General features: G+C 53.0%; 1 protein-coding gene across 5 annotated transcripts in view; it reads right to left on the bottom strand.

Moving 5' to 3' along the window:
- The window catches only part of rangrf (RAN guanine nucleotide release factor), a 66,795-nt gene extending 43,923 nt beyond the window's left edge, over positions 1-22,872 (bottom strand). For 2 of the 5 annotated variants that reach the window (XM_072493526.1, XM_072493521.1), the window contains exon 1: positions 22,150-22,306. Coding sequence is in view for 1 of the 5 variants with exons in the window: in XM_072493525.1 (XP_072349626.1) it covers positions 22,150-22,196 (47 nt within the window). In the remaining 4 variants the exon portion in view is untranslated. Of the gene's footprint in view, positions 1-22,149; positions 22,307-22,771 lie in introns of those variants that run through there. The other 3 variants (XM_072493522.1, XM_072493525.1, XM_072493523.1) reach the window with 3 other exon arrangements.
- Positions 22,873-24,300: the final 1,428 nt, after the last annotated feature.

Here is a 24,300-nt window from a genome sequence, read left to right as displayed (position 1 = left end):
AGAGTAAAGTTCCCTCTACACTGTCCCCATCAAACACTCCCAGGACAGGTACAGCACGGGGTTAGATACAGAGTAAAGCTCCCTCTACACTGTCCCCATCAAACACTCCCAGGACAGGTACAGCACGGGGTTAGATACAGAGTAAATCTCCCTCTGCACTGTCCCCATCAAACACTCCCGGGACAGATACAGCACGGTGTTAGATACAGAGTAAAGCTCCCTCTACACTGGCCCCATCAAACACTCCCAGGACAGGTACAGCACGGGGTTAGATACAGAGTAAATCTCCCTCTGCACTGTCCCCATCAAACACTCTCAGGACAGGTACAGCACGGGGTTAGATACAGAGTAAAGCTCCCTCTACACTGTCCCCATCAAACGCTCCCAGGACAGGTACAGCACGGGGTTAGATACAGAGTAAAGCTCCCTCTACACTGTCAAAGAACAAAGAAATGTACAGCACAGGAACAGGCCCTTCGGCCCTCCAAGCCCGCGCCGACCATGCTGCCCGACTAAACTACAATCTTCTACACTTCCTGGGTCCGTATCCCTCTATTCCCATCCTATTCATGTATTTGTCAAGATGCCCCTTAAATGTCACTATCGTCCCTGCCTCCACTACCTCCTCCGGTAGAGAGTTCCAGGCACCCACTACCCTCTGTGTAAAAAACTTGCCTCGTACATCTACTCTAAACCTTGCCCCTCTCACCTTAAACCTATGCCCCCTAGTAATTGACCCCTCTACCCTGGGGAAAAGCCTCTGACTATCCACTCTGTCTATGCCCCTCATAATTTTGTATACCTCTATCAGGTCGCCCCTCAACCTCCTTCGTTCCAGTGAGAACAAACCGAGTTTATTCAATCGCTCCTCATAGCTTATGCCCTCCATACCAGGCAACATTCTGGTAAATCTCTTCTGCACCCTCTCTAAAGCCTCCACATCCTTCTGGTAGTGTGGCGACCAGAATTGAACACTATACTCCAAGTGTGGCCTAACTAAGGTTCTATACAGCTGCAACATGACTTGCCAATTCTTATACTCAATGCCCTGGCCAATGAAGGCAAGCATGCCGTATGCCTTCTTGACTACCTTCTCCACCTGTGTTGCCCCTTTCAATGACCTGTGGACCTGTACTCCTAGATCTCTTTGACTTTCAATACTCTTGAGGGTTCTACCATTCACTGTATATTCCCTACCTGCATTAGCCCTTCCAAAATGCATTACCTCACATTTGTCCGGATTAAACTCCATCTGCCATCTCTCCGCCCAAGTCTCCAGACAATCTAAATCCTGCTGTATCCTCAGACAGTCCTCATCGCTATCCGCAATTCCACCAACCTTTGTGTCGTCTGCAAACTTACTAATCAGACCAGTTACATTTTCCTCCAAATCATTTATATATACTACAAACAGCAAAGGTCCCAGTATTGATCCCTGTGGAACACCACTGGTCACAGCCCTCCAATTAGAAAAGCATCCTTCCATTGCTACCCTCTGCCTTCTATGGCCTAGCCAGTTCTGTATCCACCTTGCCAGTTCACCCCTGATCCCGTGTGACTTCACCTTTTGTACTAGTCTACCATGAGGGACCTTGTCAAAGGCCTTACTGAAGTCCATATAGACAACATCTACTGCCCTACCTGCATCAATCATCTTAGTGACCTCCTCGAAAAACTCTATCAAGTTAGTGAGACACGACCTCCCCTTCACAAAACCGTGCTGCCTCTCACTAATACGTCCATTTGCTTCCAAATGGGAGTAGATCCTGTCTCGAAGAATTCTCTCCAGTAATATCCCTACCACTGAAGTAAGGCTCACCGGCCTGTAGTTCCCGGGATTATCCTTGCTACCCTTCTTAAACAGAGGAACAACATTGGCTATTCTCCAGTCCTCCGGGACATCCCCTGAAGACAGCGAGGATCCAAAGATTTCTGTCAAGGCCTCAGCAATTTCCTCTCCAGCCTCCTTCAGTATTCTGGGGTAGATCCCATCAGGCCCTGGGGACTTATCGACCTTAATATTTTTTAAGACACCCAACACCTCGTCTTTTTGGATCACAATGTGACCCAGGCTTTCTACACCCCCTTCTCCAGACTCAACATCTACCAATTCCTTCTCTTTGGTGAATACTGATGCAAAGTATTGATTTAGTACCTCGCCCATTTCCTCTGGCTCCACACATAGATTCCCTTGCCTATCCTTCAGTGGGCCAACCCTTTCCCTGGCTACCCTCTTGCTTTTTATGTACGTGTAAAAAGCCTTGGGATTTTCCTTAACCCTATTTGCTAATGACTTTTCGTGACCCCTTCTAGCCCTCCTGACTCCTTGCTTAAGTTCCTTCCTACTTTCCTTATATTCCACGCAGGCTTCGTCTGTTCCCAGCCTTTTAGCCCTGATAAACGCCTCCTTTTTCTTTTTGACGAGGCCTACAATATCACTCGTCATCCAAGGTTCCCGAAAATTGCCGTATTTATCTTTCTTCCTCACAGGAACATGCCTGTCCTGTATTCCTTTCAACTGACACTTGAAAGCCTCCCACATGTCAGATGTTGATTTGCCCTCAAACATCCGCCCCCAATCTATGTTCTTCAGTTCCCGCCTAATATTGTTATAATTAGCCTTCCCCCAATTTAGCACATTCATCCTCGGACCACTCTTATCCTTGTCCACCAGTACTTTAAAACTTACTGAATTGTGGTCACTGTTACCGAAATGCTCCCCTACTGAAACATCTACCACCTGGCCGGGTTCATTCCCCAATACCAGGTCCAGTACCGCCCCTTCCCTAGTTGGGCTGTTTACATATTGTTTTAACAAGCCCTCCTGGATGCTCCTTACAAACTCCACCCCGTCTAAGCCCCTGGCACTAAGTGAGTCCCAGTCAATATTGGGGAAGTTGAAGTCTCCCATCACCACAACCCTGTTGTTTTTACTCTTTTCCAAAATCTGTCTACCTATCTGCTCCTCTATCTCCCGTTGGCTGTTGGGAGGCCTGTAGTATACCCCCAACATTGTGACTGCACCCTTCTTATTCCTGATCTCTACCCATATAGCCTCACTGCCCTCTGAGGTGTCCTCTCGCAGTATAGCTGTGATATTCTCCCGAACAAGTAGCGCAACTCCGCCTCCCCTTTTACATCCCCTCTATCCCGCCTGAAACATCTAAATCCTGGAACGCTTAGCTGCCAATCCTGCCCTTCCATCAAACACTCCCAGGACAGGCACAGCACGGGGTTAGATACAGAGTAAAGCTCCCTCTACACTGTCCCCATCAAACACTCCCAGGACAGGTACAGCACGGGGTTAGATACAGAGTAAAGCTCCCTCTACACTGTCCCCATCAAACACTCCCAGGACAGGTACAGCACAGGGTTAGATACAGAGTAAAGCTCCCTCTACACTGTCCCCATCAAACACTCCCAGGACAGGTAGAGCACGGGGTTAGATACAGAGTAAAGCTCCCTCTACACTGTCCCCATCAAACACTCCCAGGACAGGTACAGCACGGGGTTAGATACAGAGTAAATCTCCCTCTACACTGTCCCCATCAACCACTCCCAGGACAGGTACAGCACGGGGTTAGATACAAAGTAAAGCTCCCTCGACACTGTCCCCATCAAACACTCGCAGAACAGGGACAGCACAGGGTTAGATATAGAGTAAAGCTCCCTCTACACTGTCCCCATCAAACACTCCCAGGACAGGTACAGCACGGGGTTAGATTCAGAGTAAAGCTCCCTCTACACTGTCCCGATCAAACACCCCCAGGACAGGTACAGCACGGGGTTAGATACAGAGTAAAGCTCCCTCTCCACTGTCCCCATCAAACACTCCCAGGACAGGTACAGCACGGGGTCAGATACAGAGTAAAGCTCCCTCTACACTGTCCCCATCAAACACTCCCAGGACAGGCACAGCACGGGGTCAGATACAGAGTAAAGCTCCTGCTACACTGTCCCCATCAAACATTCCCAGAACAGGTACAGCACGGGGTCAGATACAGAGTAAAGCTCCTGCTACACTGTCCCCATCAAACATTCCCAGGACAGGTACAGCACGGGGTCAGATACAGAGTAAAGCTCCTGCTACACTGTCCCCATCAAACATTCCCAGAACAGGTACAGCACGGGGTTAGATACAGAGTAAAGCTCCCACTACACTGTCCCCATCAAACACTGCCAGGACAGGTACAGCACGGGGTTAGATACAGAGTAAAGCTCCCTCTACACTGTCCCCATCAAACACTCCCAGGACAGGTACAGCACGGGGTTAGATACAGAGTAAAGCCCCCTCTACACTGTCCCCATCAAACACTCCCAGGACAGGTACAGCACGGGTTTAGATACAGAGTAAAGCTCCCTCTACACTGTCCCCATCAAACACTCACAGGACAGGTACAGCACGGGGTTAGATACAGAGTATAGCTCCCTCTACACTGTCCCCATCGCACACTCCCAGGACAGGTACAGCACGGGTTTAGATACAGAGTAAAGCTCCCACTACACTGTCCCCATCAAACTCTCCCAGGACAGGTACAGCACGGGTTTAGATACAGAGTAAAGCTCCCTCTACACTGTCACCATCAAACACTCCCAGGACAGGTACAGCACGGGGTTAGATACAGAGTAAAGCTCCATCTACACTGTCCTCATCAAACACTCCCAGGACAGGTACAGCACGGGGTTAGATACAGAGTAAAGCTGCCTCTACACTGTCCCCATCAAACACTCCCAGGACAGGTACAGCACGGGGTTAGATACAGAGTAAAGCTCCCTCTACACTGTCCCCATCAAACACTCCCAGGACAGGTACAGCACGGGGTTAGAGACAGAGGAAAGCTCCCTCTACACTGTCCCCATCAAACACTCCCAGGACAGGTACAGCACGGGGTTAGACACAGAGTAAAGCTCCCTCTGCACTGTCCCCATTCGACACTCCCAGGACAGGTACAGCACGGGGTTAGATACAGAGTAAAGCTCCCTCTACACTGACCCTATCAAACACTCCCAGGACAGGTACAGCACGGGGTTAGATACAGAGTAAAGCTCCCTCTACACTGTCCCCATCAAACATGCCCAGGACAGGAACAGCACGGGGTTAGACACAGAGTAAAGCTCCCTCTGCACTGTCCCCATCCAACACTCCCAGGACAGGTACAGCACGGGGTTAGATACAGAGTAAAGCTCCCTCTACACTGACCCTATCAAACACTCCCAGGACAGGTACAGCACGGGGTAAGATACAGAGTAAAGCTCCCTCTACACTGACCCCATCAAACACTCCCAGGACAGGTACAGCACGGAGTTAAATACAGAGTAAATCTCCCTCTACACTCTCCCCATCAAACACTCCCAGGACAGGTACAGCACGGGGTAAGATACAGAGTAAAGCTCCCTCTACACTGACCCCATCAAACACTCCCAGGACAGGTACAGCACGGGGTTAGATACAGAGTAAAGCTCCCTCTACACTGACCACATCAAACACTCCCAGGACAGGTACAGCACGGGGTTAGATACAGAGTAAAGCTCCCTCTACACTGACCCCATCAAACACTCCCAGGACAGGTACAGCACGGGGTTAGATACAGAGTAAAGCTCCCTCTACACTGACCCCATCAAACACTCCCAGGACAGGTACAGCACGGGGTTAGATACAGAGTAAAGCTCCCTCTACACTGTCCCCATCAAACACTCCCAGGACAGGTACAGTACGGGGTTAGATACAGAGTAAATCTCCCTCTACACTGCCCCCATCAAACACTCCCAGGACAGGTACAGCACGCAGTTAGATACAGAGTAAAGCTCCCTCTACACTGTCCCCATCAAACACTCCCAGGACAGGTACAGCACGGGGTTAGACACAGAGTAAAGCTCCCTCTGCACTGTCCCCATCCAACACTCCCAGGACAGGTACAGCACGGGGTTAGATACAGAGTAAAGCTCCCTCTACACTGACCCCATCAAACACTCCCAGGACAGGTACAGCACGGGGTTAGATACAGAGTAAAGCTCCCCCTACACTGTCCCCGTCAAACACTCCCAGGACAGGTCCAGCATGGGGTAAGATACAGAGTAAAGCTCCCTCTACACTGTCCCCATCAAACACTCCCAGGACAGGTACAGCACGGGGTTAGACACAGAGTAAAGCTCCCTCTGCACTGTCCCCATCCAACACTCCCAGGACAGGTACAGCACGGGGTTAGATACAGAGAAAAGCTCCCTCTACACTGACCCTATCAAACATTCCCAGGACAGGTACAGCACGGGGTTAGATACAGAGTAAAGCTCCCTCTACACTGACCCTATCAAACACTCCCAGGACAGGTACAGCACGGAGTTAGATACAGAGTAAAGTTCCCTCTACACTGTCCCCATCAAACACTCCCAGGACAGGTACAGCACGGGGTTAGATACAGAGTAAAGCTCCCTCTACACTGACCCCATCAAACACTCCCAGGACAGGTACAGCACGGGGTTAGATACAGAGTAAAGCTCCCTCTACACTGACCCCATCAAACACTCCCAGGACAGGTACAGCACGGGGTTAGATACAGAGTAAAGCTCCCTCTACACTGTCCCCATCAAACACTCTCAGGACAGGTACAGCACGGGGTTAGATACAGAGTAAAGCTCCATCTACACTGTCCCCATCAAACACTCCCAGGACAGGTACAGCACGGGGTTAGATACAGAGTAAAGCTCCCTCTACACTGTCCACATCAAACACTCCCTGGACAGGAACAGCACGGGGTTAGATACAGAGTAAAGCTCCCTCTACACTGTCCGCATCAAACACTCCCAGGACAGGTACAGCACGGAGTTAGATACAGAGTAAAGCTCCCTCTACACTGTCCACATCAAACACTCCCTGGACAGGTACAGCACGGGGTTAGATACAGAGTAAATCTCCCTCTACACTGTCCCCATCAAACACTCCCAGGGCAGGTACAGCACGGGGTTAGATACAGAGTAAAGCTCCCTCTACACTGTCCACATCAAACACTCCCTGGACAGGTACAGCACGGGGTTAGATACAGAGTAAATCTCCCTCTACACTGTCCCCATCAAACACTCCCCGGACAGGTACAGCACGGGGTTAGAAACAGAGTAAAGCTCCCTCTACACTGTCCCCATCAAACACTCCCTGGACAGGTACAGCACGGGGTTAGATACAGAGTAAATCTCCCTCTACACTGTCCCCATCAAACACTCCCAGGGCAGGTACAGCACGGGGTTAGATACAGAGTAAAGCTCCCTCTACACTGTCCACATCAAACACTCCCTTGACAGGTACAGCACGGGGTTAGATACAGAGTAAATCTCCCTCTACACTGTCCCCATCAAACACTCCCCGGACAGGTACAGCACGGGGTTAGATACAGAGTAAAGCTCCCTCTACACTGACCCCATCAAACACTCCCAGGACAGGTACAGCACGGGGTTAGATACAGAGTAAAGCTCCCTCTACACTGTCCCCATCTAACACTCCCAGGACAGGTACAGCACGGGGTTAGACACAGAGTAAAGCTCCATCTATACTGTCCCCATCAAACACTCTCAGGACAGGTACAGCACGGGGTTAGATACAGAGTAAAGCTCCATCTACACTGTCCCCATCAAACACTCCCAGGACAGGTACAGCACGGGGTTAGATACAGAGTAAAGCTCCCTCTACACTGTCCACATCAAACACTCCCTGGACAGGAACAGCACGGGGTTAGATACAGAGTAAAGCTCCCTCTACACTGTCCGCATCAAACACTCCCAGGACAGGTACAGCACGGAGTTAGATACAGAGTAAAGCTCCCTCTACACTGTCCACATCAAACACTCCCTGGACAGGTACAGCACGGGGTTAGATACAGAGTAAATCTCCCTCTACACTGTCCCCATCAAACACTCCCAGGGCAGGTACAGCACGGGGTTAGATACAGAGTAAAGCTCCCTCTACACTGTCCACATCAAACACTCCCTGGACAGGTACAGCACGGGGTTAGATACAGAGTAAATCTCCCTCTACACTGTCCCCATCAAACACTCCCCGGACAGGTACAGCACGGGGTTAGAAACAGAGTAAAGCTCCCTCTACACTGTCCCCATCAAACACTCCCTGGACAGGTACAGCACGGGGTTAGATACAGAGTAAATCTCCCTCTACACTGTCCCCATCAAACACTCCCAGGGCAGGTACAGCACGGGGTTAGATACAGAGTAAAGCTCCCTCTACACTGTCCACATCAAACACTCCCTTGACAGGTACAGCACGGGGTTAGATACAGAGTAAATCTCCCTCTACACTGTCCCCATCAAACACTCCCCGGACAGGTACAGCACGGGGTTAGATACAGAGTAAAGCTCCCTCTACACTGACCCCATCAAACACTCCCAGGACAGGTACAGCACGGGGTTAGATACAGAGTAAAGCTCCCTCTACACTGTCCCCATCTAACACTCCCAGGACAGGTACAGCACGGGGTTAGACACAGAGTAAAGCTCCATCTATACTGTCCCCATCAAACACTCCCAGGACAGGTACAGCACGGGGTTAGATACAGAGTAATGCTCCCTCGACACTGTCCCCATCAAACACTCCCAGGACAGGTACAGCACGGGGTTAGATACAGAGTAAAGCTCCCTCTGCACTGTCCCCATCAAACACTCCCAGGACAGGTACAGCACGGGGTTAGATACAGAGTAAAGCTCCCCCTACACTGTCCCCATCAAACACTCCCAGGACAGGTACAGCACGGGGTTAGATACAGAGTAAAGCTCCCTCTACACTGTCCACATCAAACACTCCCTGGACAGGTACAGCACGGGGTTAAATACAGAGTAAATCTCCCTCTACACTGTCCCCATCAAACACTCCCAGGGCAGGTACAGCACGGGGTTAGATACAGAGTAAAGCTCCCTCTACACTGTCCACATCAAACACTCCCTGGACAGGTACAGCACGGGGTTAGATACAGAGTAAATCTCCCTCTACACTGTCCCCATCAAACACTCCCCGGACAGGTACAGCACGGGGTTAGATACAGAGTAAAGCTCCCTCTACACTGTCCCCATCAAACACTCCCTGGACAGGTACAGCACGGGGTTAGATACAGAGTAAATCTCCCTCTACACTGTCCCCATCAAACACTCCCAGGGCAGGTACAGCACGGGGTTAGATACAGAGTAAAGCTCCCTCTACACTGTCCACATCAAACACTCCCTGGACAGGTACAGCACGGGGTTAGATACAGAGTAAATCTCCCTCTACACTGTCCCCATCAAACACTCCCCGGACAGGTACAGCACGGGGTTAGATACAGAGTAAAGCTCCCTCTACACTGTCCCCATCAAACACTCCCTGGACAGGTACAGCACGGGGTTAGATACAGAGTAAATCTCCCTCTACACTGTCCCCATCAAACACTCCCAGGGCAGGTACAGCACGGGGTTAGATACAGAGTAAAGCTCCCTCTACACTGTCCACATCAAACACTCCCTGGACAGGTACAGCACGGGGTTAGATACAGAGTAAATCTCCCTCTACACGGTCCCCATCAAACACTCCCCGGACAGGTACAGCACGGGGTTAGATACAGAGTAAAGCTCCCTCTGCACTGTCCCCATCAAACACTCCCAGGACAGGTACAGCACGGGGTTAGATACAGAGTAAAGCTCTCTCTACACTGTCCCCATCAAACACTCCCAGGACAGGTACAGCACGGGGTTAGATACAGAGTAAAGCTCCCTCTACACTGACCCCATCAAACACTCCCAGGACAGGTACAGCACGGGGTTAGATACAGAGTAAAGCTCCCTCTACACTGTCCCCATCTAACACTCCCAGGACAGGTACAGCACGGGGTTAGACACAGAGTAAAGCTCCATCTATACTGTCCCCATCAAACACTCCCAGGACAGGTACAGCACGGGGTTAGATACAGAGTAATGCTCCCTCGACACTGTCCCCATCAAACACTCCCAGGACAGGTACAGCACGGGGTTAGATACAGAGTAAAGCTCCCTCTGCACTGTCCCCATCAAACACTCCCAGGACAGGTACAGCACGGGGTTAGATACAGAGTAAAGCTCCCCCTACACTGTCCCCATCAAACACTCCCAGGACAGGTACAGCACGGGGTTAGATACAGAGTAAAGCTCCCTCTACACTGTCCACATCAAACACTCCCTGGACAGGTACAGCACGGGGTTAGATACAGAGTAAAGCTCCCTCTACACTGTCCCCATCAAACACTCTCAGGACAGGTACAGCACGGGGTTAGATACAGAGTAAAGCTCCATCTACACTGTCCCCATCAAACACTCCCAGGACAGGTACAGCACGGGGTTAGATACAGAGTAAAGCTCCCTCTGCACTGTCCCCATCAAACACTCCCAGGACAGGTACAGCACGGGGTTAGATACAGAGTAAAGCTCCCCCTACACTGTCCCCATCAAACACTCCCAGGACAGGTACAGCACGGGGTTAGATACAGAGTAAAGCTCCCTCTACACTGTCCACATCAAACACTCCCTGGACAGGTACAGCACGGGGTTAGATACAGAGTAAAGCTCCCTCTACACTGTCCCCATCAAACACTCTCAGGACAGGTACAGCACGGGGTTAGATACAGAGTAAAGCTCCATCTACACTGTCCCCATCAAACACTCCCAGGACAGGTACAGCACGGGGTTAGATACAGAGTAAAGCTCCCTCTACACTGTCCACATCAAACACTCCCTGGACAGGTACAGCACGGGGTTAGATACAGAGTAAAGCTCCCTCTACACTGTCCGCATCAAACACTCCCAGGACAGGTACAGCACGGAGTTAGATACAGAGTAAAGCTCCCTCTACACTGTCCACATCAAACACTCCCTGGACAGGTACAGCACGGGGTTAAATACAGAGTAAATCTCCCTCTACACTGTCCCCATCAAACACTCCCAGGGCAGGTACAGCACGGGGTTAGATACAGAGTAAAGCTCCCTCTACACTGTCCACATCAAACACTCCCTGGACAGGTACAGCACGGGGTTAGATACAGAGTAAATCTCCCTCTACACTGTCCCCATCAAACACTCCCCGGACAGGTACAGCACGGGGTTAGATACAGAGTAAAGCTCCCTCTACACTGTCCCCATCAAACACTCCCTGGACAGGTACAGCACGGGGTTAGATACAGAGTAAATCTCCCTCTACACTGTCCCCATCAAACACTCCCAGGGCAGGTACAGCACGGGGTTAGATACAGAGTAAAGCTCCCTCTACACTGTCCACATCAAACACTCCCTGGACAGGTACAGCACGGGGTTAGATACAGAGTAAATCTCCCTCTACACTGTCCCCATCAAACACTCCCCGGACAGGTACAGCACGGGGTTAGATACAGAGTAAAGCTCCCTCTACACTGTCCCCATCAAACACTCCCTGGACAGGTACAGCACGGGGTTAGATACAGAGTAAATCTCCCTCTACACTGTCCCCATCAAACACTCCCAGGGCAGGTACAGCACGGGGTTAGATACAGAGTAAAGCTCCCTCTACACTGTCCACATCAAACACTCCCTGGACAGGTACAGCACGGGGTTAGATACAGAGTAAATCTCCCTCTACACTGTCCCCATCAAACACTCCCCGGACAGGTACAGCACGGGGTTAGATACAGAGTAAAGCTCCCTCTGCACTGTCCCCATCAAACACTCCCAGGACAGGTACAGCACGGGGTTAGATACAGAGTAAAGCTCTCTCTACACTGTCCCCATCAAACACTCCCAGGACAGGTACAGCACGGGGTTAGATACAGAGTAATGCTCCCTCTACACTGTCCCCATCAAACACTCCCAGGACAGGAACAGCACGGGGTTAGACACAGAGTAAAGCTCCCTCTGCACTGTCCCCATCCAACACTCCCAGGACAGGTACAGCACGGGGTTAGATACAGAGTAAAGCTCCCTCTACACTGACCCTATCAAACACTCCCAGGACAGGTACAGCACGGGGTTAGATACAGAGTAAAGCTCCCTCTGCACTGTCCCCATCAAACACTCCCAGGACAGGTACAGCACGGGGTTAGATACAGAGTAAAGCTCCCTCTACACTGACCCTATCAAACACTCCCAGGACAGGTACAGCACGGGGTTAGATACAGAGTAAAGTTCCCTCTACACTGTCCCCATCAAACACTCCGAGGACAGGTACAGCACGGGGTTAGATAGAGTAAAGCTCCCTCTACACTGACCCTATCAAACACTCCCAGGACAGGTACAGCACGGGGTTAGATACAGAGTAAAGCTCGCTCTACACTGACCCCATCAAACACTCCCAGGACAGGTACAGCACGGGGTTAGATACAGAGTAAAGCTCCCTCTACACTGACCCCATCAAACACTCCCAGGACAGGTACAGCACGGGGTTAGATACAGAGTAAAGCTCCCTCTACACTGTCCCCATCAAACACTCCCAGGACAGGGACAGTACGGGGTTAGATACAGAGTAAATCTCCCTCTACACTGCCCCCATCAAACACTCCCAGGACAGGTACAGCACGGGGTTAGAGACAGAGTAAAGCTCCCTCTACACTGTCCCCATCAAACACTCCCAGGACAGGTACAGCACAGGGTTAGACACAGAGTAAAGCTCCCTCTGCACTGTCCCCATCCAACACTCCCAGGACAGGTACAGCACGGGGTTAGATACAGAGTAAAGCTCCCTCTACACTGACCCCATCAAACACTCCCAGGACAGGTACAGCACGGGGTTAGATACAGAGTAAAGCTCCCCCTACACTGTCCCCGTCAAACACTCCCAGGACAGGTCCAGCATGGGGTAAGATACAGAGTAAAGCTCGCTCTACACTGTCCCCATCAAACACTCCCAGGACAGGTACAGCACGGGGTTAGACACAGAGTAAAGCTCCCTCTGCACTGTCCCCATCCAACACTCCCAGGACAGGTACAGCACGGGGTTAGATACAGAGTAAAGCTCCCTCTACACTGACCCTATCAAACACTCCCAGGACAGGTACAGCACGGGGTTAGATACAGAGTAAAGCTCCCTCTACACTGACCCTATCAAACACTCCCAGGACAGGTACAGCACGGAGTTAGATACAGAGTAAAGTTCCCTCTACACTGTCCCCATCAAACACTCCCAGGACAGGTACAGCACGGGGTTAGATACAGAGTAAAGCTCCCTCTACACTGTCCCCATCAAACACTCCCAGGACAGGTACAGCACGGGGTTAGAGACAGAGGAAAGCTCCCTCTACACTGTCCCCATCAAACACTCCCAGGACAGGTACAGCACGGGGTTAGACACAGAGTGAAGCTCCCTCTGCACTGTCCCCATTCAACACTCCCAGGACAGGTACAGCACGGGGTTAGATACAGAGTAAAGCTCCCTCTACACTGTCCACATCAAACACTCCCTGGACAGGTCCAGCACGGGGTTAGATACAGAGTAAAGCTCCCTCTACACTGTCCCCATCAAACACTCCCAGGGCAGGTACAGCACGGGGTTAGATACAGAGTAAAGCTCCCTCTACACTGTCCCCATCAAACACTCCCAGGACAGATACAGCACGGGGTTAGATACAGAGTAAAGCTCCCTCTACACTGTCCCCATCAAACACTCCCAGGGCAGGTACAGCACGGGGTTAGATACAGAGTAAAGCTCCCTCTACACTGTCCGCATCAAACACTCCCAGGACAGGTACAGCACGAGGTTATATACAGAGTAAAGCTCCCTCTACACTGTCCCCATCAAACACTCCCAGGACAGGTACAGCACGGGGTTAGATACAGAGTAAAGCTCCCTCTACACTGTCCCCATCAAACACTCCCAGGACTGGTACAGCACGGGGTTAGATACAGAGTAAAGGTCCCTCTGCACTGTCCCCATCAAACACTCCCAGGACAGGTACAGCACGGGGTTAGATACAGAGTAAAGCTCCCTCTACACTGACCCTATCAAACACTCCCAGGACAGGTACAGCACGGGGTTAGATACAGAGTAAAGTTCCCTCTACACTGTCCCCATCAAACACTCCCAGGACAGGTACAGCACGGGGTTAGATAGAGTAAAGCTCCCTCTACACTGACCCTATCAAACACTCCCAGGACAGGTACAGCACGGGGTTAGATACAGAGTAAAGCTCCCTCTACACTGACCCCATCAAACACTCCCAGGACAGGTACAGCACGGGGTTAGATACAGAGTAAAGCTCCCTCTACACTGACCCCATCAAACACTCCCAGGACAGGTACAGCACGGGGTTAGATACAGAGTAAAGCTCCCTCTACACTGTCCCCATCAAACACTCCCAGGACAGGGACAGTACGGGGTTAGATACAGAGTAAATCTCCCTCTACACTGCCCCCATCAAACACTCCCAGGACAGGTACAGCACGGGGTTAGATACAGAGTAAAGCTCCCTCTACACTGTCCCCATCAAACACTCCCAGGACAGGTACAGCACGGGGTTAGACACAGAGTAAAGCTCCCTCTGCACTGTCCCCATCCAACACTCCCAGGACAGGTACAGCACGGGGTTAGATACAGAGTAAAGCTCCCTCTACACTGACCCCATCAAACACTCCCAGGACAGGTACAGCACGGGGTTAGATACAGAGTAAAGCTCCCCCTACACTGTCCCCGTCAAACACTCCCAGGACAGGTCCAGCATGGGGTAAGATACAGAGTAAAGCTCGCTCTACACTGTCCCCATCAAACACTCCCAGGACAGGTACAGCACGGGGTTAGACAGAGAGTAAAGCTCCCTCTGCACTGTCCCCATCCAACACTCCCAGGACAGGTACAGCACGGGGTTAGATACAGAGTAAAGCTCCCTCTACACTGACCCTATCAAACACTCCCAGGACAGGTACAGCACGGGGTTAGATACAGAGTAAAGCTCCCTCTACACTGACCCTATCAAACACTCCCAGGACAGGTACAGCACGGAGTTAGATACAGAGTAAAGTTCCCTCTACACTGTCCCCATCAAACACTCCCAGGACAGGTACAGCACGGGGTTCGATACAGAGTAAAGCTCCCTCTACACTGTCCCCATCAAACACTCCCAGGACAGGTACAGCACGGGGTTAGATACAGAGTAAATCTCCCTCTACACTGTCCCCATCAAACACTCCCCGGACAGGTACAGCACGGGGTTAGATACAGAGTAAAGCTCCCTCTGCACTGTCCCCATCAAACACTCCCAGGACAGGTACAGCACGGGGTTAGATACAGAGTAAAGCTCTCTCTACACTGTCCCCATCAAACACTCCCAGGACAGGTACAGCACGGGGTTAGATACAGAGTAATGCTCCCTCTACACTGTCCCCATCAAACACTCCCAGGACAGGAACAGCACGGGGTTAGACACAGAGTAAAGCTCCCTCTGCACTGTCCCCATCCAACACTCCCAGGACAGGTACAGCACGGGGTTAGATACAGAGTAAAGCTCCCTCTACACTGACCCTATCAAACACTCCCAGGACAGGTACAGCACGGGGTTAGATACAGAGTAAAGCTCCCTCTGCACTGTCCCCATCAAACACTCCCAGGACAGGTACAGCACGGGGTTAGATACAGAGTAAAGCTCCCTCTACACTGACCCTATCAAACACTCCCAGGACAGGTACAGCACGGGGTTAGATACAGAGTAAAGTTCCCTCTACACTGTCCCCATCAAACACTCCGAGGACAGGTACAGCACGGGGTTAGATAGAGTAAAGCTCCCTCTACACTGACCCTATCAAACACTCCCAGGACAGGTACAGCACGGGGTTAGATACAGAGTAAAGCTCGCTCTACACTGACCCCATCAAACACTCCCAGGACAGGTACAGCACGGGGTTAGATACAGAGTAAAGCTCCCTCTACACTGACCCCATCAAACACTCCCAGGACAGGTACAGCACGGGGTTAGATACAGAGTAAAGCTCCCTCTACACTGTCCCCATCAAACACTCCCAGGACAGGGACAGTACGGGGTTAGATACAGAGTAAATCTCCCTCTACACTGCCCCCATCAAACACTCCCAGGACAGGTACAGCACGGGGTTAGATACAGAGTAAAGCTCCCCCTACACTGTCCCCGTCAAACACTCCCAGGACAGGTCCAGCATGGGGTAAGATACAGAGTAAAGCTCGCTCTACACTGTCCCCATCAAACACTCCCAGGACAGGTACAGCACGGGGTTAGACACAGAGTAAAGCTCCCTCTGCACTGTCCCCATCCAACACTCCCAGGACAGGTACAGCACGGGGTTAGATACAGAGTAAAGCTCCCTCTACACTGACCCTATCAAACACTCCCAGGACAGGTACAGCACGGGGTTAGATACAGAGTAAAGCTCCCTCTACACTGACCCTATCAAACACTCCCAGGACAGGTACAGCACGGAGTTAGATACAGAGTAAAGTTCCCTCTACACTGTCCCCATCAAACACTCCCAGGACAGGTACAGCACGGGGTTAGATACAGAGTAAAGCTCCCTCTACACTGTCCCCATCAAACACTCCCAGGACAGGTACAGCACGGGGTTAGAGACAGAGGAAAGCTCCCTCTACACTGTCCCCATCAAACACTCCCAGGACAGGTACAGCACGGGGTTAGACACAGAGTGAAGCTCCCTCTGCACTGTCCCCATTCAACACTCCCAGGACAGGTACAGCACGGGGTTAGATACAGAGTAAAGCTCCCTCTACACTGTCCACATCAAACACTCCCTGGACAGGTCCAGCACGGGGTTAGATACAGAGTAAAGCTCCCTCTACACTGTCCCCATCAAACACTCCCAGGGCAGGTACAGCACGGGGTTAGATACAGAGTAAAGCTCCCTCTACACTGTCCCCATCAAACACTCCCAGGACAGATACAGCACGGGGTTAGATACAGAGTAAAGCTCCCTCTACACTGTCCCCATCAAACACTCCCAGGGCAGGTACAGCACGGGGTTAGATACAGAGTAAAGCTCCCTCTACACTGTCCGCATCAAACACTCCCAGGACAGGTACAGCACGAGGTTATATACAGAGTAAAGCTCCCTCTACACTGTCCCCATCAAACACTCCCAGGACAGGTACAGCACGGGGTTAGATACAGAGTAAAGCTCCCTCTACACTGTCCCCATCAAACACTCCCAGGACTGGTACAGCACGGGGTTAGATACAGAGTAAAGCTCCCTCTGCACTGTCCCCATCAAACACTCCCAGGACAGGTACAGCACGGGGTTAGATACAGAGTAAAGCTCCCTCTACACTGACCCTATCAAACACTCCCAGGACAGGTACAGCACGGGGTTAGATACAGAGTAAAGTTCCCTCTACACTGTCCCCATCAAACACTCCCAGGACAGGTACAGCACGGGGTTAGATAGAGTAAAGCTCCCTCTACACTGACCCTATCAAACACTCCCAGGACAGGTACAGCACGGGGTTAGATACAGAGTAAAGCTCCCTCTACACTGACCCCATCAAACACTCCCAGGACAGGTACAGCACGGGGTTAGATACAGAGTAAAGCTCCCTCTACACTGACCCCATCAAACACTCCCAGGACAGGTACAGCACGGGGTTAGATACAGAGTAAAGCTCCCTCTACACTGTCCCCATCAAACACTCCCAGGACAGGGACAGTACGGGGTTAGATACAGAGTAAATCTCCCTCTACACTGCCCCCATCAAACACTCCCAGGACAGGTACAGCACGGGGTTAGATACAGAGTAAAGCTCCCTCTACACTGTCCCCATCAAACACTCCCAGGACAGGTACAGCACGGGGTTAGACACAGAGTAAAGCTCCCTCTGCACTGTCCCCATCCAACACTCCCAGGACAGGTACAGCACGGGGTTAGATACAGAGTAAAGCTCCCTCTACACTGACCCCATCAAACACTCCCAGGACAGGTACAGCACGGGGTTAGATACAGAGTAAAGCTCCCCCTACACTGTCCCCGTCAAACACTCCCAGGACAGGTCCAGCATGGGGTAAGATACAGAGTAAAGCTCGCTCTACACTGTCCCCATCAAACACTCCCAGGACAGGTACAGCACGGGGTTAGACAGAGAGTAAAGCTCCCTCTGCACTGTCCCCATCCAACACTCCCAGGACAGGTACAGCACGGGGTTAGATACAGAGTAAAGCTCCCTCTACACTGACCCTATCAAACACTCCCAGGACAGGTACAGCACGGGGTTAGATACAGAGTAAAGCTCCCTCTACACTGACCCTATCAAACACTCCCCGGACAGGTACAGCACGGAGTTAGATACAGAGTAAAGTTCCCTCTACACTGTCCCCATCAAACACTCCCAGGACAGGTACAGCACGGGGTTCGATACAGAGTAAAGCTCCCTCTACACTGTCCCCATCAAACACTCCCAGGACAGGTACAGCACGGGGTTAGATACAGAGTAAAGCTCCCTCTACACTGTCCACATCAAACACTCCCTGGACAGGTACAGCACGGGGTTAGATACAGAGTAAAGCTCCCTCTACACTGTCCGCATCAAACACTCCCAGGACAGGTACAGCACGGAGTTAGATACAGAGTAAAGCTCCCTCTACACTGTCCACATCAAACACTCCCTGGACAGGTACAGCACGGGGTTAGATACAGAGTAAATCTCCCTCTACACTGTCCCCATCAAACACTCCCAGGGCAGGTACAGCACGGGGTTAGATACAGAGTAAAGCTCCCTCTACACTGTCCACATCAAACACTCCCAGGACAGGTACAGCACGGGGTTAGATACAGAGTAAATCTCCCTCTACACTGTCCCCATCAAACACTCCCAGGGCAGGTACAGCACGGGGTTAGATACAGAGTAAAGCTCCCTCTACACTGTCCACATCAAACACTCCCTGGACAGGTACAGCACGGGGTTAGATACAGAGTAAATCTCCCTCTACACTGTCCCCATCAAACACTCCCCGGACAGGTACAGCACGGGGTTAGATACAGAGTAAAGCTCCCTCTACACTGTCCCCATCAAACACTCCCTGGACAGGTACAGCACGGGGTTAGATACAGAGTAAATCTCCCTCTACACTGTCCCCATCAAACACTCCCAGGGCAGGTACAGCACGGGGTTAGATACAGAGTAAAGCTCCCTCTACACTGTCCACATCAAACACTCCCTGGACAGGTACAGCACGGGGTTAGATACAGAGTAAAGCTCCCTCTACACTGTCCCCATCAAACACTCCCTGGACAGGTACAGCACGGGGTTAGATACAGAGTAAATCTCCCTCTACACTGTCCCCATCAAACACTCCCAGGGCAGGTACAGCACGGGGTTAGATACAGAGTAAAGCTCCCTCTACACTGTCCCCATTAAACACTCCCCGGACAGGTACAGCACGGGGTTAGATACAGAGTAAAGCTCCCTCTGCACTGTCCCCATCAAACACTCCCAGGACAGGTACAGCACGGGGTTAGATACAGAGTAAAGCTCTCTCTACACTGTCCCCATCAAACACTCCCAGGACAGGTACAGCACGGGGTTAGATACAGAGTAATGCTCCCTCTACACTGTCCCCATCAAACACTCCCAGGACAGGAACAGCACGGGGTTAGACACAGAGTAAAGCTCCCTCTGCACTGTCCCCATCCAACACTCCCAGGACAGGTACAGCACGGGGTTAGATACAGAGTAAAGCTCCCTCTACACTGACCCTATCAAACACTCCCAGGACAGGTACAGCACGGGGTTAGATACAGAGTAAAGCTCCCTCTGCACTGTCCCCATCAAACACTCCCAGGACAGGTACAGCACGGGGTTAGATACAGAGTAAAGCTCGCTCTACACTGACCCCATCAAACACTCCCAGGACAGGTACAGCACGGGGTTAGATACAGAGTAAAGCTCCCTCTACACTGACCCCATCAAACACTCCCAGGACAGGTACAGCACGGGGTTAGATACAGAGTAAAGCTCCCTCTACACTGTCCCCATCAAACACTCCCAGGACAGGGACAGTACGGGGTTAGATACAGAGTAAATCTCCCTCTACACTGCCCCCATCAAACACTCCCAGGACAGGTACAGCACGGGGTTAGAGACAGAGTAAAGCTCCCTCTACACTGTCCCCATCAAACACTCCCAGGACAGGTACAGCACAGGGTTAGACACAGAGTAAAGCTCCCTCTGCACTGTCCCCATCCAACACTCCCAGGACAGGTACAGCACGGGGTTAGATACAGAGTAAAGCTCCCTTTACACTGACCCCATCAAACACTCCCAGGACAGGTACAGCACGGGGTTAGATACAGATTAAAGCTCCCCCTACACTGTCCCCGTCAAACACTCCCAGGACAGGTCCAGCATGGGGTAAGATACAGAGTAAAGCTCGCTCTACACTGTCCCCATCAAACACTCCCAGGACAGGTACAGCACGGGGTTAGACACAGAGTAAAGCTCCCTCTGCACTGTCCCCATCCAACACTCCCAGGACAGGTACAGCACGGGGTTAGATACAGAGTAAAGCTCCCTCTACACTGACCCTATCAAACACTCCCAGGACAGGTACAGCACGGGGTTAGATACAGAGTAAAGCTCCCTCTACACTGACCCTATCAAACACTCCCAGGACAGGTACAGCACGGAGTTAGATACAGAGTAAAGTTCCCTCTCCACTGTCCCCATCAAACACTCCCAGGACAGGTACAGCACGGGGTTAGATACAGAGTAAAGCTCCCTCTACACTGTCCCCATCAAACACTCCCAGGACAGGTACAGCACGGGGTTAGAGACAGAGCAAAGCTCCCTCTACACTGTCCCCATCAAACACTCCCAGGACAGGTACAGCACGGGGTTAGACACAGAGTAAAGCTCCCTCTGCACTGTCCCCATCCAACACTCCCAGGACAGGTACAGCACGGGGTTAGATACAGAGTAAAGCTCCCTCTACACTGTCCCCATCAAACACTCCCAGGACAGGTACAGCACGGGGTTAGATACAGAGTAAAGCTCCCTCTGCACTGTCCCCATCCAACACTCCCAGGACAGGTACAGCACGGGGTTAGATACAGAGTAAAGCTCCCTCTACACTGACCCTATCAAACACTCCCAGGACAGGTACAGCACGGGGTTAGATACAGAGTAAAGCTCCCTCTACACTGACCCTATCAAACACTCCCAGGACAGGTACAGCACGGGGTTAGATACAGAGTAAAGCTCCCTCTACACTGACCCTATCAAACACTCCCAGGACAGGTACAGCACGGAGTTAGATACAGAGTAAAGTTCCCTCTGCACTGTCCCCATCCAACACTCCCAGGACAGGTACAGCACGGGGTTAGATACAGAGTAAAGCTCCCTCTACACTGACCCTATCAAACACTCCCAGGACAGGTACAGCACGGGGTTAGATACAGAGTAAAGCTCCCTCTACACTGACCCTATCAAACACTCCCAGGACAGGTACAGCACGGAGTTAGATACAGAGTAAAGTTCCCTCTGCACTGTCCCCATCCAACACTCCCAGGACAGGTACAGCACGGGGTTAGATACAGAGTAAAGCTCCCTCTACACTGTCCCCATCAAACACTCCCAGGACAGGTACAGCACGGGGTTAGATACAGAGTAAAGTTCCCTCTGCACTGTCCCCATCCAACACTCCCAGGACAGGTACAGCACGGGGTTAGATACAGAGTAAAGCTCCCTCTACACTGACCCTATCAAACACTCCCAGGACAGGTACAGCACGGGGTTGGATACAGAGTAAAGCTCCCTCTACACTGACCCTATCAAACACTCCCAGGACAGGTACAGCACTGGGTTAGATACTGAGTAAAGCTCCCTCTACACTGTCCCCATCAAACACTCCCAGGACAGGTACAGCACGGGGTTAGATACAGAGTAAAGCTCCCTCTACACTGACCCTATCAAACACTCCCAGGACAGGTACAGCACTGGGTTAGATACTGAGTAAAGCTCCCTCTACACTGTCCCCATCAAACACTCCCAGGACAGGTACAGCACGGGGTTAGATACTGAGTAAAGCTCCCTCTACACTGTCCCCATCAAACACTTCCAGGACAGGTACAGCACGGGGTTAGATACAGAGTAATGCTCCCTCTACACTGGATCCAGTGTCTCTCTGGTTCCAATGGCCACCCCCTCCCGGAATCTGCACCTACCGAGTTGGGAACAATGCTACCTGGAGGCGGCTGGGAATAAGCCCCATTCCGGAAACTCCCGAACGGAACCGGAAGCAGCCGAACGCTCAGCCCCTCCCCTACCTGACGTGGCCGGACCCCCCAGACCTGAACCCACAGGAAACAGCCGACCGCTCAGCCCCGCCCCCACCGGAAACAGCCGAGCGCTCAGCCCCGCCCCCACCTGACATGGCCGACCCCAACCCAGCCCCCACCGGAAACAGCCGAACACTCAACCCCTCCCCCACCGGAAACAGCCGAACACTCAGCCCCTCCTCTACCTGACATGGCCGCACCCCCAGCCAATCCCCGACCGGAAACAGCCGAACACTCAGCCCCGCCCCCACCGGAAAAAGCGAAACACTCAGCCCCGCCCCCACCGGAAGAGCCGAACACTCAGCCCCGCCCCCACCGGAAATAGCGGAACACTCAGCCCCGCCTCCACCGGAAACAGCCCAACATTCAGCCCCCCACACCGGAAATAGCCGAACACTCAGCCCCTCCCGGACCTGACATCGCGGAAACCTCAGCCGCCCCCCCTACCGGAAATAGCCGAACCTCAGCCCCTGCGTCAGAGGAAACAACGGAACCTTCAGCCCCTCACCTGCTGGAAATAGCCGAAGACTCAGCTCCTCCCCTACCGGAAATCGAGAAAACTCAGCAACCCCCCCAACCGGAAATTGACGTAGGCCTGAGCCCCTCCCCCACCGGAAATAGCCGACCTCTCAGCACCTTCCCCACCGGAAAAAGCCGACCTCTGAGCCCCTCCGTCATCGGAAACACTCGAACCCTCAGCCCCGGGACCGGAAACACCCGAACCCTCAGCCCCGGGACCGGAAACACCCGAACCCTCAGCCCCGGGACCGGAAACACCCGAACCCTCAGCCCCGGGACCGGAAACACCCGAACCCTCAGCCCCGGGACCGGAAACACCCGAACCCTCAGCCCCGGGACCGGAAACACCCGAACCCTCAGCCCCGGGACCGGAAACACCCGAACACTCAGCCCCGGGACCGGAAACACCCGAACCCTCAGCCCCGGGACCGGAAACACCCGAACCCTCAGCCCCGGGACCGGAAACACCCGAACCCCCAGCCCCGGGACCGGAAACACCCGAACCCTCAGCCCCGGGACCGGAAACACCCGAACCCTCAGCCCCGGGCGGGACCGGAAACACCCGAACCCTCAGCCCCGGGACCGGAAACACCCGAACCCTCAGCCCCGGGACCGGAAACACCCGAACCCTCAGCCCCGGGCGGGACCGGAAACACCCGAACCCTCAGCCCCGGGACCGGAAACACCCGAACCCTCAGCCCCGGGACCGGAAACACCCGAACCCTCAGCCCCGGGACCGGAAACACCCGAACCCTCAGCCCCGGGACCGGAAACACCCGAACCCTCAGCCCCGGGACCGGAAACACCCGAACCCTCAGCCCCGGGCGGGACCGGAAACACCCGAACCCTCAGCCCCGGGACCGGAAACACTCGAACCCTCAGCCCCGGGACCGGAAACACCCGAACCCTCAGCCCCGGGCGGGACCGGAAACACCCGAACCCTCAGCCCCGGGACCGGAAACACCCGAACCCTCAGCCCCGGGCGGGACCGGAAACACCCGAACCCTCAGCCCCGGGACCGGAAACACCCGAACCCTCAGCCCCGGGACCGGAAACACCCGAACCCTCAGCCCCGGGCGGGACCGGAAACACCCGAACCCTCAGCCCCGGGACCGGAAACACCCGAACCCTCAGCCCCGGGACCGGAAACACCCGAACCCTCAGCCCCGGGCGGGACCGGAAACACCCGAACCCTCAGCCCCGGGACCGGAAACACCCGAACCCCCAGCCCCGGGACCGGAAACACCCGAACCCTCAGCCCCGGGCGGGACCGGAAACACCCGAACCCTCGGCCCCGGGACCGGAAACACTCGAACCCTCAGCCCCGGGACCGGAAACACCCGAACCCTCAGCCCCGGGACCGGAAACACCCGAACCCTCAGCCCCGGGACCGGAAACACTCGAATCCTCAGCCCCGGGACCGGAAACACCCGAACCCTCAGCCCCGGGACCGGAAACACCCGAACCCTCAGCCCCGGGACCGGAAACACCCGAACCCTCAGCCCCGGGACCGGAAAC

The sequence above is a fragment of the Scyliorhinus torazame genome, chromosome 31 (genome assembly GCF_047496885.1).
Source record: "Scyliorhinus torazame isolate Kashiwa2021f chromosome 31, sScyTor2.1, whole genome shotgun sequence".
Lineage (NCBI taxonomy): Eukaryota > Metazoa > Chordata > Chondrichthyes > Carcharhiniformes > Scyliorhinidae > Scyliorhinus > Scyliorhinus torazame.
Note: the sequence above shows the minus strand (reverse complement) of the source record. Positions and strands in the feature narration are given on the sequence as shown.